The 18,896-nt window shown below is 45.8% G+C and overlaps 1 protein-coding gene across 5 annotated transcripts; it reads left to right on the top strand.

The window, feature by feature from the left end:
- The first annotated feature begins 1,197 nt into the window (after window positions 1-1,197).
- On the top strand, window positions 1,198-16,350 carry SGF29 (SAGA complex associated factor 29). 5 transcript variants are annotated; one of them, XM_035135778.2, is made up of 10 exons: window positions 1,198-1,766; window positions 10,654-10,732; window positions 11,035-11,110; window positions 11,296-11,368; window positions 11,466-11,530; window positions 11,958-12,087; window positions 12,188-12,334; window positions 13,781-13,816; window positions 13,902-14,064; window positions 15,476-16,350. In XM_035135778.2, the coding sequence occupies exons 2-10, from the start codon at window positions 10,658-10,660 to the stop codon at window positions 15,590-15,592; spliced, it is 882 nt and encodes a 293-aa protein (XP_034991669.1). In that variant the 5' UTR covers window positions 1,198-1,766; window positions 10,654-10,657; the 3' UTR covers window positions 15,593-16,350. The 5 variants fall into 5 exon arrangements, with proteins under 5 accessions (XP_034991669.1, XP_060137562.1, XP_034991668.1 ...); XM_060281579.1 differs by lacking the exon at window positions 1,198-1,766 and adding an exon at window positions 2,960-3,001; XM_035135777.2 differs by lacking the exon at window positions 1,198-1,766 and adding an exon at window positions 9,567-9,721.
- Window positions 16,351-18,896: the final 2,546 nt, after the last annotated feature.

Raw genomic sequence — 18,896 nt, 5'->3', positions numbered from 1 at the left:
ACAGGCAACAGATCTCAGAATCTGATGCAACTGGTAAAATATCTGATCATGCCAATCCCCTTCACATGACAATACAATCTCCTTTCCTGTATACTCAACGACTTCCCACTCCTACCCCATACCTGATCCTATAACCAAAACTTTATGTCAAGAGCATGCAATCCAAACATCTACTGAGTAATTTGATTAGTACAGTGAATGTTGCCCAGAGGCTTGTGTTAAATGCAAATTTCTCTGTAAGGTGGTTACCCGGGAGTGCTGAGGGCTAGGCATCATTCTGCTCACAAGACGGCCTGATCCACTTTGTGTATATTTGAGAGGGTTTATGTGTTGATCATTAATGTCTATTGAGCGTGACTGTCTTTGATGGAAAGCTGAAATAACCAACTTTATAACCACATTCCTTAGTTCAGGTGTAGAATCTACTGCTTGCTTTTTTAACTCACATACTCAAAATTACAGTGTGAACTACCGGTACTTGTTAGATTAGTGGACTAGTAACTAGGAGTATTACTTCCAGGTAAGTTAATCCTGTTAGTCCATTGCAAGGAAAAACAATTATTTTTGCAGCACCATCAAGACTAGTAGATTATGGCATAAACTTTCATCTCCATTGCATCATATCTGTCAATCAATATGCCACAAATCTGCCACAGATCCGATGAAGTATGCCTCACAAAAGCTTATGCCAAAATAATCTGTTGTTAAGGTGCCACAATATTTTTTTTAATGTGGACTAGTAACATCTTTAAACTACCCTTCTGGGCATACAGAGTTGTAGTGTTTATATCTTATTTCAGTGCAATCTTGCCTATGGAATGATGATTCTATGCTGTGTTATACTGGCTTACATACTGTAAAAGCCACTTTAAATTGTCCCACACAGTGCGGTGGGTGGTTTGTATAATACCTTGCAGTAGCAAGTAAGCACCTGAGAAACTAGGTTTGTGATGCCAACGGCGCACAGGATTGTTCTTTAATGGACTGAAGCTAAAGGGGGGTAAATTTTGGTAGAATATTAGGAGAAACTCATTGATGGTAACCACAGCTTGACAATGGAGCCACCTGCCAAGAGCTTTCCCTCGGTGGAGATCTTCAGGCAGAGGTTGGACAGGTGGACATATTTTGTGAGTGCTCTAGCTCTGGATTCCCTGAGTGGAGCAAGGGGTGGGGTGGGCTAGGTGTCCTCATGCCCCCTCCAACTCGGTGATTGTGTTGGATAGCAATCGCCACGAGAAGTGGTCTAATGTATATTCCAACCCCTTATCCTATGCTGAGATATGTCTTCTTGCATTTCCTGCTCCATGCTTTTGTGTGTCTCTTGTAGCTTCTGGCATCCACCTGCAAACTGAGATTCTCCACATCTGCTGAACAGACAGATAGGGGATCCCTGTGTGCTGAGCATGGATGCCATAGACTGGCCACCATCCGTTGCAGAGAGCAGTCCTCTGTTTTATATGCAACTGCCAGGGATTGGGAGTCCTAGTGTGATTAAAGGACTTACAATATTTCTCTAGTGTCTGCTAAGATGCTAATCTACACATGCTCTGAGAAATTATGCATATATAGAACCAAGAAATGCAATCCAATTTATCAGCTTTTTATCCTGCTGGTCCTCAAAGGAGCTCAAGCTGGCGCACACCTCTCCTCCAGCTCCCCTGCATTTTTATCCTCACAGCAACCCTTTGAGGTAGTTTAGGCGGAGGGTGTGTGACTGGCCCAAGGTGGACTTCATTGAACCCAGGATCCCTGGTCCTAGTCTAACCGTAAGTACTGCGCCACACCAGTTTGTGGAATCAACTCTAGACCCAAATTTCGATCTGTTATTCCTTTGTGCTGGTGTGCTGCCCTGCATTTTCTACCTGGTGTTGTGTCTCACATTCCCCCTAGGCAGGGCCCTTCCGCTCTCTTTTTTTTAACTTTGTATATTTTCAGCTAAGTCCTTGTGGTTTGGATCCTGCCCAAGGCACACAAGCAGATCAAGTCACAAGGAGAGGCTGAGTCAATGTTATTGTTATGATCCAAGGTGACTCTACTGCTGTTCCTGTTTTTCCTTGAAGCAATTCTTTCCCCCCCAAAACACCCAGATCCCAACTATTGCTCTTTTATGCTGTTAATTAGGTCACAGCAGAAGCTACAGGTTTTTTTAAGAGTGAGAGATGAAGAGGCAAGGTGTTGTACGTGTGTGTGTGTGGTTCTGTGTTCAGCAGAAATCTAGAAACAGGTGTCACATTAACCATTTTTGCCAAAACAGACGTAATGTGAGAGATCTGTGATGGTATTCCCTGACCTTATTTTTTTTAAAAAAAACCTTTAAATTAGCCATGGGTGTGCGTGTGCAGTTTTTAGCAGAGAAGCTGACCTGGAGGAGATTTAACTGCTAACCCACACCTCACCCCCTCACCCATTTTATTGTTCTAAATCCAGGGCTGGACCTACCATATAAGCAACAGGTGCTATGATGGGACATGGCATTCCTGCACTCTTCTAATCTAGCCTGATACCCTCAGCTGTGCTGGAAGATCATTTCCCACTGCTGTTAATGTACATTTCAGACTTTCCAAGGATCAAAAATCCCCACATTTAAAAAGGGAAAGGTCCACACCAACACTGGGATAGGGAGGCCATCATGCAGATACCCCTACATTATTGGGGACATTAATAATAACAACAACAACAACAACAACAACAACAACAACAACAATTTATTATTTATACCCCGTCCATCTGGCTGGGTTCCCCCAGCCACTCTGGGCGGCTTCCAACAATACAGAAATCCATCAAACATTAAAAGCTTCCCTAAACAGGGCTGCCTTAAGATGCCTTCTAAAGGTCTGGTAATTGTTGTTCTCTTTGACCTCTGGTGGGAGGGCGTTCCACATGGTGGATGCCACTACCGAGAAGGCCCTCTGCCTGGTTCCCTGTAACTTGGCTTCTTGTAGCGAGGGAACCACCGGAAGGCCCTTGGCGCTGGACCTCAGTGTCCGGGTAGAACAATGGGGTAAGTGTCCAGGTAGAACAATAAAATGGTAAAGGTAAAGGGACCCCCTCACCATTAGGTCCAGTCGCGGACGACTCTGGTGTTGCGGCGCTCACCTTGCTTCACTGGCCGAGGGAGCTGGCATACAGCTTCTGGGTCATGTGGCCAGCATGAATAAGCTGCTTCTTTATCTACTTGCACTTTGATGTGCTTTCGAACTGCAAGGTTGGCAGGAGCAGGGACCAAGCAATCGCGGGGATTCAAACCGCTTACCTTCTGATCAACAAGCCCTAGGCTCAGCGGTTTAACCCACAGCGCCACCCGTGTCCCAATGGGGACATAGGCAGGTGCAAATCCACATTTTGCTCCGGTGTGGACAAACCCTAAGAGTCAATGTGAGGGGAAAGGGGGGAGGTGTGCCATCTTGGCTTTGGCCTCCTCAGACAGCAAAATACCTTGGGCCAGTCCTGTCTAAATCTCCACAGCTCAAATTGTTATTGCCCCTTCCTGTGGGGTGGGGGGTTGGTATCTTTACCTGTTTTTTCTCCATCACCCCTGCCCTGCCAGAGTCTTATTAACAGTTGGTAAGGCTAAACCTGCCTCTCCAGCACTGCTGCCCCAATAAAAATGGAAAAGACTATTTTAAAGCTGAATTTAAAAACTTGGTCGATCTGATTACTGGTAGGCTATTGTTAGTTGCACACACAGTAGGAATTATTTAGGGGCATGAAGAGAGATTTGTGGAAAGAAGAATTGTTCTTAGAATACTTGAACCTGTCTGTGACAGAGAGTTGGATAAACTATATGTCTCCCTGATCCAATCTATCAGAGGGAGGGGTGTTGAGTGTACTTTTGCCCAGCTAGTGTACTCACCCTGGTTTTAATACCCCTGCATATTCATATCTGCAAAGTGATGAATATAGCATAAAATCCAGTGTGTTGGAGCCAGGGGGGGGGGAAAGATTTTGGCTCACATGCTTTGGAATTTACTCTCATAGGCTTTTTGCCAGACATTATATTTCTACGTGGATGTTGGAAGAAAAGTCAAGTACACACGCTCTTCCCCACTCCCTGCAATGGGCTGGATAGGAAGAGGGGTATCGTTCAATCTGGTCTAAAGTATGTGGACTTTCTAGTTCATCGTCGTCTCCTCAGAAAATGGTATGGAAAGAAAAAGGTTGGCCAAAATAACTCAAATACCGAGCAAGCCAACAAAATCACAGGGGTGTTTAGCAAGGAATTAGCTGGTGTGTCCTTTTCTCAGACCAGTGACAAGCTCCACGAAGCAGTGTTTGACCAGAGAGTATTATTACATTTTGTAGTATCTTATTTACTTACAAATGTACAAACAGAGGATGTACCCGGAGATGGAGCAACTCTTTTGAAAGCAGTATCACTTCTCCAAAATCAACAACATGCCATCACAACTCCCCAAAACTGCTTCTTGCAAAAACCAGCCTGCAATCCTGTCCGCACTTACCTGCAGACATACTCAATGGGACTTATTTCTGAGCACACATGCGTTAGATATGTGCTTCCGGATAGCCTACACTCCAAAATATCCCTCTCTTAACCTTCCACCCAAGTGGCTGGTGTTTATCCAATGAGCATCTTCCAAACCAGGCATCCCCAAACTCGGCCCTCCAGATGTTTTGACACTACAACTCCCATCATCCGTAGCTAAAAGGACCAGTGGTCAGGGATGATGGGAATTGTAGTTCCAAAACATCTGGAGGGCCAAGTTTGGGGATGCCTGTTCCAAACCATCAATGCACTACAGACACCTAGAAAAAGGGCGACCTCACTTTGTAGCACCATAACATTAAGGGGATGGTTGTGGGCGGGCAGAAGAAACAACACCCACCTCAGAATCAGCAGATACAGCAGTAATCTTGAGAACAGAAGTGATTTGATTCTGTTTCAGATAAATAGTGGCCTAATAAGAAAACATGTATTGCCTTCCTTGATGCCACTACCACACCCACACCCTCCCCTGGCTTGAGGGTTTTTCTCATGGGAGCTCTGGTGTAGATATTAATAGTGAGAGTTCCAGTAAGCAGCCTGTATTTTAATCATCTCTGTGCAAAATGACACAGCAATTGCTTCATGTTATTTTCATTTCCCCTTTTCTTCTTCCTAGCAGTAACTTTATTTTTCTGTGGGTGGGAAAAGGGACTCCAGAAGCTGCTAGGAGGGACCAATGTTTGTGTGTGTCAAAAAATCCCATTTTGGGGACATATGGTTGCACTTTTCAGTTTTCCTCATGAAAAGTCTAGCCTGACAATGCTCTCAGTGGAACTCAAAAGTCAGCATAATTACGAATGCTAGTTGTTCCTAATAAAACACCACTGTGCTGACTGCATTGCAAGAGTGGCTCAACCTGCGGCTCTCCATGATGTTGGACCGCCAGCTCCTATTGATCCTAGCCTGCATGGCCAGTGGGCAGAGGTGATGGGAGTTGTAGTTCAGCAACATCTGGAGGGCACCAGGTTCTCTATCCCTTCACTGAAGCTTCACATAGAATTTCCAGATTCTACCTATCATAGAATCGTAGAATTGTGGAGTTGGAAGAATTTCAACTAAAGCATCCATGGCAGATGATCATCCAGCCTCTGCTTAAAAACCTCCAAGGAGAGCCCACCACCTCCTGAGGGAGTCCGTTCCAGTGTCGAACAGCTCTTACTCATAAAGTTCTTCCTGGTGTTTAGTCAGAACCTCCTTCCTTGAAACTTGAATACATCGATTTGAATCCTACTTTCTGGAGTAGGAAAAAAAACAAGCTTGCTTCATCTTCCTCATGGAAGCCCTTTAGATATTTGAAGATGGCAGTTAGATCTCCTCTCAGACCCCTCTTTTCCAGGCTAAACATACCCAGCCCCCTCAACTGTTCCTCATAAAGCTTGGTTTCCAGACCCTTGATCATCTTGGTCATCCTTGTCTATACACAGCTTGTCAATATCCTCCTTAAATTGTGGCACCCAGAACTAGACACAATACTCCAGGTGTGGTCTGACCAAGGTAGAATAAAGCAGTACTCTTACTTCCCTTGATCGGGACACTATACTTCTCTTGATGCAGAATATAACTAGTTTTCTTTGGCGCTGCATCACACTGTTGACTCAGGTTAAGCATGAGGTCTGCTAAGACCCCTGGATCTTATTCACATGTACGGTACTACTGTACGCATCTTATATTTGTGCAGCTGGTATAAAATACCTCTTGCATTTCATGACAATGTGGCCTCAATGTTTAATTTTTTACTCTAAACCCCAGTTGCTGCAGCCCCTATAACAGTATATGTACAAAACTGATAACAATGTACTTCATAATAAAATCGTTGGTGTTCAAACAAAATTGTTTTTCCTGAAACAGCTGGTCCAATGGCTACCTGTAGATAGCACTAAAGCTAGGGGCATAGTTATCTTTTGAGTCCCTTCCCCTGCAACTGGCAGTCCTGCTTTGCCAGTGCTGTACAATCTTATCTAGGATCAGCAGTCCTGGTTCAGTTTGTTCTCATTTGCTAGAAGGAAGCAGAGAAATTATTAACTACAGTCAGAAGGCAACAAGGGGAGCATTCAGGGGGATCCCTAAACGGCCTCGGTCCGGTATACCTGAAGGAGCGTCTCCACCCCCATCGTTCTGCCCGGACACTGAGGTCCAGCTCCGAGGGCCTTCTGGCGGTTCCCTCACTACGAGAAGCCAAGTTACAGGGAACCAGGCAGAGGGCCTTTTCGGTAGTGGCTCCCACCCTGTGGAATGCCCTCCCACTAGAGGTCAAAGAGAACAACAATTACCAGACCTTTAGAAGGCATCTCAAGGCAGCCCTGTTTAGGGAAGCTTTTAATGTTTGATGGATCTCTGTATTTTAATGTTTGATGGATTTCTGTATTTTAGAATTTCTGTTTTGTTGGAAGCCGCCCAGAGTGGCTGGGGGAACCCGGCCAGATGGGCGGGGTATAAATAATAAATTATTATTATTATTATTATTATTATTATTATCCTTGGTTGTAGCTGTCCTAGCAGAGAAAATTTGATTGGTTATCTTTTTCCATTAACCCTTTTTGGGTGCCATTTTTATGGTTTCTTGCCAGGATTTCCTTTTTCTTAAGACACTAGGCATTCTAGCCATGCATGCCCAGCACATCTTCATAATTTGCTTGTGATTCAGATCAGGTATGGAAGTCAGTATACTGGAAGAAGCAAAGATAAATAGTGTTGAAGCATTGAATCTTCAACATCAACTTCGTTGGACTGGTCATGTAGTTCCAAAGCAACTACAGTGGTACCTCGGTTTATGAACACAATTGGTTCCGGAGTTCTGTTCATAAACTGAAGCAGACTTTCCCATTGAAAGAAATGGAAAGTGGATTAATTCGTTCCAGACGGGTCCGCGGAGTACTCAACATAAAGCGTACTTAACCCGAAGCATGGGTGTAATTGGTTCCAGAAGTCTGTTCATAAACTGAAGCGTTCATAAACTGAAGCGAACTTTCCCATTGAAAGTAATGGAAAGTGAATTAATCCGTTCCAGATGGGTCTGCGGCGTTCGTAAAACGAAAATTCGTAAACCGAGGTGTTCATAAACCGAGGTTCCACTGTACTCTATTCCGAACTTAAAAATGGAAAAAGTAATGCTGGTGGTCAACAAAAGAGGTTTAAAGACTGTTGTTGTTGTTTAGTCGCTTAGTCATGTCCGACTCTTCGTGACCCCATGGACCATAGCACGCCAGGCACTCCTGTCTTCCACTGCCTCCTGCAGTTTGGTCAAACTCATGTTCGTAGCTTCAAGAACACTGCCCAACCATCTCGTCCTCTGTCGTCCCCTTCTCCTAGTTCCCTCCATCTTTCCCAACATCAAGGTCTTTTCCGAGGATTCTTCTCTTCTCATGAGGTGGCCAAAGTATTGGAGCCTCAGCTTCTCGATCCGTCCTTCCAGTGAGCACTCAGGGCTGATTTCCTTCAGAATGGATAGGTTTGATCTTCTTGCAGTCCATGGGACTCTCAAGACTGTCTCGAGGCAAATCTTTAAAAATGTAGTATAAACACTGACGACTACCGGTAGGAAACACTGGCCTGCGAGTGCTCCAGTTGGAGAACAGCCTTTGCCAAATGTGTCATGGGCTTTGAAGAAACTCGATCTCAGGACGCATGGGAGAAATGTGCTAAGAGGATGGCACGCTTGGCAAATCCACACCGTGGTCAACTCCCGCCTGGAAACCAATGTCCCCACTGTGGAAGGACGTGTGGATCCAGAATTGGCCTCCACAGTCACTTACGGACCCATTGTTAAAACTGTGTTTATGGAAGACAATCTTACTCGGCTACGAGTGATCGCCAAAGAAGAAGAAGAAGGAAGTCTTTAAAACATTTCCCTACAATGTACTTCTTTCGCTTTATTATTTGATGGGCTATGCTTTCTTTTTATACTTGCTGCAGTTTAGTTTTCCTTTTGTTCTCATGATCATATGTTGATTTCTTAATTGTTCACAGCTTTTGAGTTCATTTTTTAGGAGAAAGCGGGGTACAACTGCTTAAAACAAACGAGAATCCCCCTCCAAAGAAACGCCTCACTTTTTACATTTAGTTTCCACCACATGACCGCAACCCCTTTTAAAGCAGATATCAGAAATCTTTAGATTCTGAGTAGTCTTGTCCATTCAGTTGGATTTGCTGGGACACTATCCCCTAATATTCCTACGCAGCTTCATTCTGTTTTATTAATATTGCAATCCCGTACATACTTGACAGTATGTCCGACTGATATCCAGTGGGGCTTACTTCTCTGTCCCCGAAATAAGCTCTTCTCCACCCTTCTTGAAAGAAACAACAGTTTTAGCGGCTCTGCTAAGCGCACGCGCTGCACCACCCTCGAAAAGCAGGATTTAAACAGCCCCAGGCCCATCATGCTTTCCATTAAATGCCGCCGGTAGAGTAGACCCGGAGACTGTCGCCCCATGGCAATTACTACAACTCCCAGGAGGCCCTAGTGCAGAAGGTTTCTCATTGGCCGCAGCCCTCGTTCCAGAGAATAGGCACAGGCTGGTTTTCAAAGAGCTGCAGCAGGAAAATACAAAGAGAATCACTCTCGACCGTGCTGTGGGCGTGGCGTGGCGGGGGGAATAATCGCATGTAAGGGCAAAATGTGATACAAGATAAAAGATGAAGTTTGCAGAAAGGGAAGGTTGGCAGATAGATGGATAGATTTTACAATTTAGAATGCTCATTTAAACATCCTTAAAATATCAATGACTTCCCTTCTTCTCTTTCCATGGTTCATTTTGCATATCATAAATCTCTGCATATTTTACAAAAACTAAATCATTTAGTATTCCATTATTACATTCATCAAAAGGGAAGGGTGGCAGTTTGAAAGGGCAGTTCGCTTCTCGCCATCGGAAGATGAGTGGGCTAACTCAGGGAGAGTTTAATCCCGCATAGGTAGGACAGTCATCAGCAGCTCGCTCAAGCGAAATGAGCCGTGGCAGATAAAAGAGGCAATATCCCAATTCCCCCTCTTTTTGCTGGAACCCATATGGAAAGCACACGCGAACTTCCACTTAGCGCCGCAGTAATGACGGACGCACTCAAGAAACGTCACTGAAGCTATTCCCTACCACTGGCAACGGGGCAAGGCTTGCCGGGGTTTAGCATCCGGGAACTCGAACAGGCAGTTCCCATTATGCCAGCAACAGTATGCGGGGATGTGCGGTAGAGCTTTCCTCGACGCGCAAACAGCAGAACGTATGTATGGCTTGACGCGTGTTCAGGATATGTTTCGTGCGTGTACCCGGAGCACGTGTGCACGCTGGTTATTCAGGCGCGCCTGCAGTAGATGTGATTCAAGGCTACAGTAAGATCGCGCACTGTCAGGCCGCATTGCATGTTGGGATTTTGGCCTCTGTTCGGTGGTGCCCGGCCGTGGTGCATGCTGGGAGTGTGGTTCTAAGCGGGGATTTTTATCTTTAGCTCTGGTGCAGCATGAGTGTCTGAAGCCTAAACAAATAAAGAACAAAAAGAAGCCCATTGAGGGATGTGATAGTAGATGGCCAATTAGTCTCAAACTTAACAAATGATTTATGCTGTTTCTTCAAAACATCCGATTTCTGCCATCAAGGATACAAATAGTATTGAAAGTGGGATTGTGCATGACAGTCCACCAAAATCATCATGAATAAAGAACAGTTGGAGGGGCTCTGAGTTAACATGGAATAATTCCCAGCACATTATTCTTCATTCTACTGCAGAGTAGAATCCCTTCATCTATAAACGTGTTTAGTGGGAAAACCCTATTTTATTTTATTTTACCACTTTGCTTTGCGTAATTGCACGTATTAAAAGTTATCATTATCTTGATAGGTGCTGTTCATTGAGGTCACCCCAAACACATTTGTTCTGTATCCTATATGTAAGTCCCTCCAAGCTCTACAATTCTATGGTTCTACGGTAGGGATAAACCTCTTATGCAGTTCTGAAAAAACAGGTCCATATTTGTGACAGTAAACAAGCCCTCAATCCCATTCACCCCTCCTCCCAACTCTTAGGAAAATCTATTAGCTTTGCTGTATATTGAGGAGCAGAATTTCCACAGAATAAAATAGTACAATCAAGATAAAGCACAACATCGGAAATCAATTTTTGAGTTAAATTTGCTTTTCTTTTTTTATCCCTTTCAGTAACATGGCTCTGGTATCAGCTGATTCCCGCATCGCTGAGCTCCTGGGGGAGTTGCACCAGCTTATCAAACAGACACAGGTAACCCGGTAGCTTTCCTGGAATCTGAAGTGATAGGAAGTGAGTTGGGTCAGATAAAGAGAGTCTTCTTTGCTTGTGGGTATCCAGCACAGGAGAAGAAAGGGCCTTTCCAGCAGTTTCTTGGGATGGAAGGAATATGATCATTTGTGGCTGCCATTTGGTTTTGATGCTGTGTCAAGCGTCTGTATCCTGAGGGACAGAATATTGGTTTGAGTGCAGCAGCTTGGGTGAATATGGTCTGTGTATTAAAGTAGATACTCTGTCTGGCTGGTAAAGTAACGCATAAGCTCTTTCCTTCCTAGGAGGAACGATCGAGAAGTGAACACAACCTAGTCAACATCCAGAAAACGCACGAGAGAATGCAGACAGAAAACAAGAGTGAGTTGCGACTCCACTCCACTTTGAAACATCTGCTTTATACTCTCTAAGACCTCAGTTATTTCCCGGTTTTTCTATTTTAGATACCACTAGACCAAAGGGCTAGGGATGGGGGAAGAATTGTGGGAGACTGAAACCTAGGCCTCCTGTTTACTGTCTCATCTCCTTGTCTGTATCCCTCTCAGTTTCTCCATATTATCGGACCAAATTACGTGGCCTCTACACAACAGCCAAGGCTGATGCGGAAGCAGAATGCAAGTGAGTGCAGCTCAGTGTAATGTTCCTTTGGGGATACTTTAGCTCCCTTACGAAATTCCCATTGACTCTTGCTTGGGGTTCCTGCCCCCTTTTCTAGCATCCTGCGCAAGGACTTGGACAAGATTGCAGAAATTAAGTCTCTCCTGGAAGAACGCCGCATAGGTGAGTGCTGCTGGGTCCCGAGAAGGCATGGGTGCACTCATGGGTGAATAGCTCTAGACCTCTGGTGCAAACATATCCAAACCATCCCAGCATAAGCCAACAACATTTTAACTAGCCAAGGGAACAGGAGAAATAGGGGACTGGTGGTGTATGGCTTTCCAAGCTATTTCGTAGGCAACCCTTAGGTGAGTTTGATTTCCCTGAGCGGTGGTGTGGTTGAAATAAGTCAACTGAGAGTCCTCTCCTATCTCCAGGAAGGAAATGGGGAAGCCAGGGGCTAAAACAAAGGCATCTCGTCAGCCACTGTGAGAAACAGATGCTGGACTAGATGGGCCATTGGCCTGATCCATCATGCTCTTCTTATGTTCTTAAGAGCTTCTTGGACACTAACCAAGCCCTCCTTGTGGTTTCCCTCTCCTCTTAACAGCTGCCAAGATTGCCGGCCTCTACAACGACTCGGAGCCGCCACGCAAAACCATGCGCCGCGGTGTGCTGATGACGCTCCTTCAGCAGTCGGCCATGACTCTCCCCTTGTGGATTGGGAAACCTGGAGAGAAGTGATTATTCAGGGGGTGCATGGCAGGTGCTGGGGACCTCTCCTGAGTGCTTATCCTTCAGCCCTACTTACAGCCCCTTCTCTCTCCCTCTCCACTGCAGGCCTCCCCCTCTCTGTGGCGCAATCCCTGCCTCTAGCGACTACGTGGCCAAGCCAGGCGACAAAGTGGCTGCTCGTGTCAAGACGGTCGATGGAGACGAGCAGTGGATCTTGGCTGAGGCCGTGAGCTACAACCATGCCACCAACAAGTGAGTGTGTCTGGTAGATCTGGGTCTATAGGGCTGCGCTAGAAGGCAGTCTGGGGTTCCACATCCTTCAGTCACAGGTAGCATTCGGCTTGGGGAGCCCTGGCGTTCAGACAGGCATCCGGGCCCAGGAATGGGTGTTTCAGCCACCAGAAGTTTGATTTTGGAGTCTCTACGTGCTTGACCTTCCCTGCCTAAAGCCTTCAGGGAGAAATGTATTGTCAGAAAGGATTCTTCAAGAGGTCTGGTGGTGGTTTGGGCATGTCTGTGTGCTGCTCATTGAGCCCGAATTGATGCATGAATGAATGCAACGGTCACCTGGAGCCTGTTTTCTAGGAGGTGCTGAAAAGCGAGCAGCTACATCTTCAGAGAAAGTGGCCTCATGCAGGCATGGGGAACCTTTGGCCCTCCAGCTGTTTCTGAGCTGCAACTCCCATCAGCACCAGCAAACAAGGCCAGTGGCTGGAATTGGTGGGAGTTGTACTTCAACATCTGGAGGGCCAAGGGGGAGAGGGACATTGCCGAAAAAGCTTGGTTGGTTCCTGCTGTCCTTTTTGGAGGTCAGCGCTGGCTGTGTTTTCTCTGGTGCCTTCTTTGACACAGAAGTAAAAGTTCTGTAATGAGCAGCTCTGAAGTAGGGCAAGGTCATTCGCGTTCCCAGAATTGTCTTCACCAAATGGTACTCTCGGAGGTCCTGAGCTGAGGCTGTGGCCTGTGTTTTGCAGGGTGGCCCAGTTTCTCCAGGCTCACCCTGGCTTTGGACATGCCGCCTTGTGGCTTCATAGCCCAGAGCCTGATTGTCAAAAGCGGTGAGCTATTGTGCATCAAATGTCCACAGCCTCTTATTAGACAATGCCAGGTCATGCTGCAGGCCAGGCCTACTTCAGGAAAGGTCCTCTACCATCTTGGTTGAAATTGCTTGTTAGCTTTGTTGTTTGAAGTATAACGATTGGCATACCTATTACTATTATTTTTATTAATTTGATTTATTGGCTGCCTTTCACTCTAGGGTCCCGGGGCAGGCCACAATAGTTTAAAATACAACATCAAAAATGGTTTAAAATAAATCACAAACACAAGAATCAAGTGGGTCCTAAAATATACATCTCAGTAGAGGTGTGTCCTGACAAGTTGCTGTGGCCTGTTTTCTTCTTATTGCCTCTTTGGTTCTGAGAATGACTTTTTAACAGAGAAGATTCTGACTTCAGGAGCTGAATGATATAAAATAAATTATCTAGGCATTCTGTATAACCTAGATGACCATACCACAAAACCTGTGTTGCATTCATCGTGTTAGGTGCAGAAACGTTTTCTAAAGAAGATGATCCTAACTTTCCCATGGACACCGCTTGGTGTCCATGGGAAAGTTGGAATCCACCTTCCTTTTCCTTGTACAGCCATATGGTTTTGCTTACATTGAATTCTCACCTGCCGTGTTCTCTTCCCCAGGTATGAGGTGGATGACATTGACGAAGAAGGGAAAGAGTAAGTGAAGAAGAGACTCTTGAAGGGGATGAGTGAATGTCAGATTTGCGCCCTCCCCCCTTTAATCTCTGCTTCTTCTATCCAGGCGTCACACCTTGAGCCGCCGCCGCATCATCCCCCTGCCCCAGTGGAAGGCCAACCCTGAAACAGACCCTGAGGCCTTGTTCCAGAAAGATCAGCTGGTCCTGGCCTTGTACCCACAAACTACCTGTTTCTACAGAGCACTTATCCACACTCCTCCACAGCGGGTAAGGAAGAGGCCACAGGACAGGGCAGCTGAGCCTCTGACACTTTCTCTCCCCTTGGTCTTGCACTGTCTCCTATAGGCCACCATAAAAACTGCCTTGCCTGAACGAGACCAAAACGTCCACTTAGCCTGGTATTCTGCTTCTGACAGAATCCAGCCAGATGTTGTTGTTTAGTCGTTTAGTCGTGTCTGACTCTTCGTGACCCCATGGACCATAGCACGCCAGGCACTCCTGTCTTCCACTGCCTCCCGCAGTTTGGTCAAACTCATGTTCGTAGCTTCGAGAACACTGTCCAACCATCTCATCCCCTGTCGTCCCCTTCTCCTAGTGCCCTCAATCTTTCCCAACATCAGGGTTTTTTTCCAGGGAGTCTTCTCTTCTCATGAGGTGGCCAAAATATTGGAGCCTCAGCTTCACGATCTGTCCTTCCAGTGAGCGCTCAGGGCTGATTTCCTTCAGAATGGATAGGTTTGATCTTCTTGCAGTCCATGGGACTCTCAAGAGTCTCCTGCAGCACCATAATTCAAAAGCATCAATTCAGCCAAATACCTCTGAAAAACCCCAGTCTAGCCCTTGATTGCCATCTCCAGTGGTTTGTTGTCAACATCTGGCTCTGAACATGAAAGTTTTGCTTCTTGCTCTGACTAATAGCCACGGATAATAGGCCTACAGCCCATGAATTTTGTCTAAACTATTTCGGAAGCCATCTAACCTGCTTCCCACATAGAAAGCTGCCTTATAGGGTGTCAGTTCATTGGTCCATCTAAGCCGAGCAACGCTTGCCCTGGCTGACAGCCGCTTTCTGCCAAAGGCTTTTCCATTCTCCTGCTATCCAAGCATTTGAAATGGAGATACTGGGGGTCTGAGCTTGGGATCTTCTGCATGCAAACCGTGAGCACTGCTGCAGCTATATAATGGTCTTGTTTGGATGCGGGGCTAAACTATGGTTTGGCATTGTGTCCTAACCTCGTTACACTGTGGTTAGTCTTACTGAAGCAAGCCCTCTTCAAACCACGGTTGATTCCCACAGCCATTGCAGGAGGAGAAGAGAAGGGAGCTCGCCGGGGCTTGTTCGTGAAATGCTGAACTGGAGTTCCAGTTGCGTCCAAATGAAGCAGATGCATGTGTTGCTGTCATCTAGCACTTCCCCAATGTCTTGCAAGCCCTGTGTCCCCCCCCCCTGCTTCCCACCCTGGGTCTGTGCCTGTAATTCTGTGAATTACAATTGTTGGAAGATCCTGGGGCAGGGAACAGCCCACTTTGACCAAGTCATCCTACAAAGTAGTTGATTAGCATTGCTCTTAAGGTGAATTTCCTCTGGAGTTAATCTATTGGGGTCATGGGACCTGGGGCCTTCCCCTCTGTGAGATAATGCATAACTTTCTCCTCTGCCTCTCTCTCTCTCTCTCAGCCGCAGGACGATTACTCTGTGCTGTTTGAAGACACCAGCTATGCAGACGGCTACTCTCCGCCCCTCAACGTGGCTCAGCGCTATGTAGTGGCTTGCAAAGAAACCAAGAAGAAGTGACAGCGCCCTCTAGTGGATGCTGGTGGCATGGCATGGCGAGGGACCAGATCTCTCAAATGGACTGTTACAATTGCAGAGTTAATAAAGCAGAAATTTGATAGGCGCAGGAGACAGGTTTCTTAATCCAGAGTAGTATAGATCCCATGTCCCTTAACCGCAACAGCACACTGGAAAGGGATAGAAATGTTTTACGTGAATTTTGTACTTGTGGGAATTAAGGAAGAGCGTTTGACTTGTGGGCAAGATTGGGCTTCAGACCAAATGGATCCAAGGCGTTGGATATTGAGCAGGGAGATCCCCAGCCATTAAATCTCATTGGGTGGCCTTGGGCAACTCAGCATCTCAGCCTGGCCAATAATAATAATAATAATAATAATAATAATAATAATAATAATAATTTTATTATTTATACCCCACCCATCTGGCTAGGTTTCCCCAGCCACTCTGGGCGGTTCTATGGGTGTTGGGAAACACAAAAAGAGAGGGTGAGGAAAGAGCCATGTGTGCTGCCCCAAATAAAAATGCCATTTACAAAATGGTGGCCTTGCCAGCCCAACAACACCAGTGTGGCTGGCTCTGGATTCAGAGTTTAGGATTGTGAGGGTTTTCTCTTCATGGGGAGTGGGATATTAACATTTTCAGGCCTGATGTCTTTACCAGCTTAAAATGCACCCAAGCCATTCTTGATTTGGATCAAAACTGGTCTGGTGGGAAGCTCATCAAAATTTAGCAATTAATAAAGAACAGCAGGATAGTTGTGAACTGTGGCTGACGTCCTGTGTACATGCTTTCCAGACCAGCGGTGGGGTTACACAGGATAGAGACTGAGCAAGAGAGTCTCTCTCTGAGGCCCCACCCCTCTCCACCGCCCGATTCCTTTCAGCCATAAAAGGCCCTTATTCATCTCGATTTTGGCCTCTCTCCTGTGTGGCTCTGAACTTTGCCAGTAAGTTTTAAGCTTGTTAAAAATTCATTTAATCTTTACAGGGTTTGCTGATTAACACTGTTAAACAGATCCACCCAGCCACTGAAAAAAACGCTGCCAAGACTTGAAGCAGGGTTTTTGATACCTTTGCCTCAAGTTTGGTTCTTTGGCATTTTGTCGAATAAACAAGGTATTGTTACGAGTTTGTGGGTGCCGGACCCCTTTAATCCCTGGAATCCGGCAGGTGTTAAAAGCTAATCCAGCCAGACTATTCTGCAAAGGAAGGGGCTGTGGGAGATGCAATTGGGTGGAGCCCCTCCCTCAACTTGTGAGAAGGAATAGAAGTCAAAGTTGAGAGTTAGGAGTTATGTGAGCTAGAGCGGCAGCCTGGAACAGCAGAGAGCACCATCCAAGATCTCTGCTTGAATCCAAGGCTGGGGCTATAGGAGAAACAATGCTTTGAACCCCTCCATTGTAGGCTCAGGCTGTATATATGTGTAAATAAGCCATAAAACACAAAGACACCACAGTCTTCTCCGAGCCTGATTTCAAAAGGAAACACAAACCCAGGGTGAGTGCCTGGAATCTTGCACCACTCTGAGATCGGGGTGGCACAAACACACTTCCGAGTTGAAGTACTTTCAAGAACTCGTCACCTCCCCAGTGACCATGAGATGATCCTCTAGGCTCCACTACCCCTCAAGTCAAAAACTCAGTAGTTCCCGCCACCCCACTGATCAAGCATTTTTTAAAATGGTGTTGGCCAATCCATTTGCTGGTGGAGGCCTATGGCTATCTAGATTCCGGATTTATCCCTCTTCTGCTGCTGGATGATTCAAGCTTCTTTTAGAGAAGAGTGTGTCATACCCAAAGATGTGTATGTATGACGATTCCAGAAGAGAGTGGTGCAAATTCTACGTTTGCTAGTTGGTTCAGCATTTGAAAAATGTACGGTGGTACCTCGCAAGACGAATGCCCTGCAAGATGAATTTATCTGATGTTGACTCGCAAGATGAATGCGTCTTGCGAAAAATTTGTATTGCCAATCGTGGTTTCCCATAGGAATGCACTGAAATTTAATTAATGCATTCCTATGGGCAAAAGAAAAAAGAAATTTCAATGCATTCCTATGGGAAACCGTGATTCGCAAGACTACTTTTTTGCAAAACGAATTGACTCGCGGAACGAATTAAATTCGTCTTGCGAGGCATCACTGTCAATGCTTTCTTTTTTTAAAAGGAAAGGAAAGCAGCTTTCTTGCCATTAAGGCTTAAAAAGTATTGTTGTGCACAGCCTCAGTCTTCAAGCAGTGCACGATTCCAGACAAACCCTCCTCTCAACAAGGTTCTTCCAGGCAGCTGAAAAATCTCCCGTGAGAAATTTCGGCTCAGCTTGACACTGCAACATTAATTTGTTTTCAAAATTGCACACAGCCTTGGGTGGGCCTGCCAAGCCAAGCCAACCCAGCGGAGGTTATGTTGCTATTGTCTCCCTCTGGGTTATCAAACTGGCGTGTGTGTGTGTGTGTGTGTGTGCCACCCCCGCCCTGATCATAGCTGCCAAGTTCTCCCTTTTTTTAAGGGAAATTCCCTCATGCTGAATAGGCTTCCTCGCGAGAAAAGGGAAAACTTGGCAGCTATGGCCCTGATTTTCTACCAGGATCTGCCTCAGTCTGTCAACACTTAATGGGAGCCAAGAAAAGACAGCAGGCAAGAAACGCAAACAACCACACCCCAAACTGCGAGTAGCTCTGCAGAAGGAGAGGGACAGAATAGACTTGTGGGACCATCTTGTCTCTAGGGTGGCTCAGGGTCGGAGAACTTGGGACAGGGGAAGAAATTCACATTATCAGTTCACATTATCAGGTGAATCCACCTTATTTGCCCTTTCCAAAGCAATGAGCAAACAGGCAGCTCCGCCCTTCACACTTCTTTGAATTTTAGTGTGCAGTTCTCCAGCCAAGTCATGTGTACAAAAATGCACATATGTCAGAATAACACACTAAAATCCACTTTATCCAGGAAAGTAGAAATATTGGGGGAAGTATGTGTTGCAAAAATACTGGGCGAAATTATGTTCAAAGAGGTGAAATTCACACTCAAATACCATACTGATTAATCTTCCTTTTTTAAAATCGCAAGCTAATCTGGAGGACTGAATTTAAGATTGAGAAAAATGAGAAACTGAGCGGAACTGAAATTGAGGGATTTACCCATCCCTGTAGTGGACTTCCTCCCCCCTCCTTGAAGGGTTGTCTGGTCCAAGTTGGATTCAAAAGATAAATAACCTTCAGAAGGGGAGCAGCACCAGAAGCCTTGAAGTGTCTCATCAACAGTTAGCACCTGAAGAGTAAACAAAGCTGGCCCATAGCAGGTCACC

The sequence above is a fragment of the Zootoca vivipara genome, chromosome 13, assembly GCF_963506605.1.
Source record: "Zootoca vivipara chromosome 13, rZooViv1.1, whole genome shotgun sequence".
NCBI lineage: Eukaryota > Metazoa > Chordata > Lepidosauria > Squamata > Lacertidae > Zootoca > Zootoca vivipara.
Note: the sequence above shows the minus strand (reverse complement) of the source record. Positions and strands in the feature narration are given on the sequence as shown.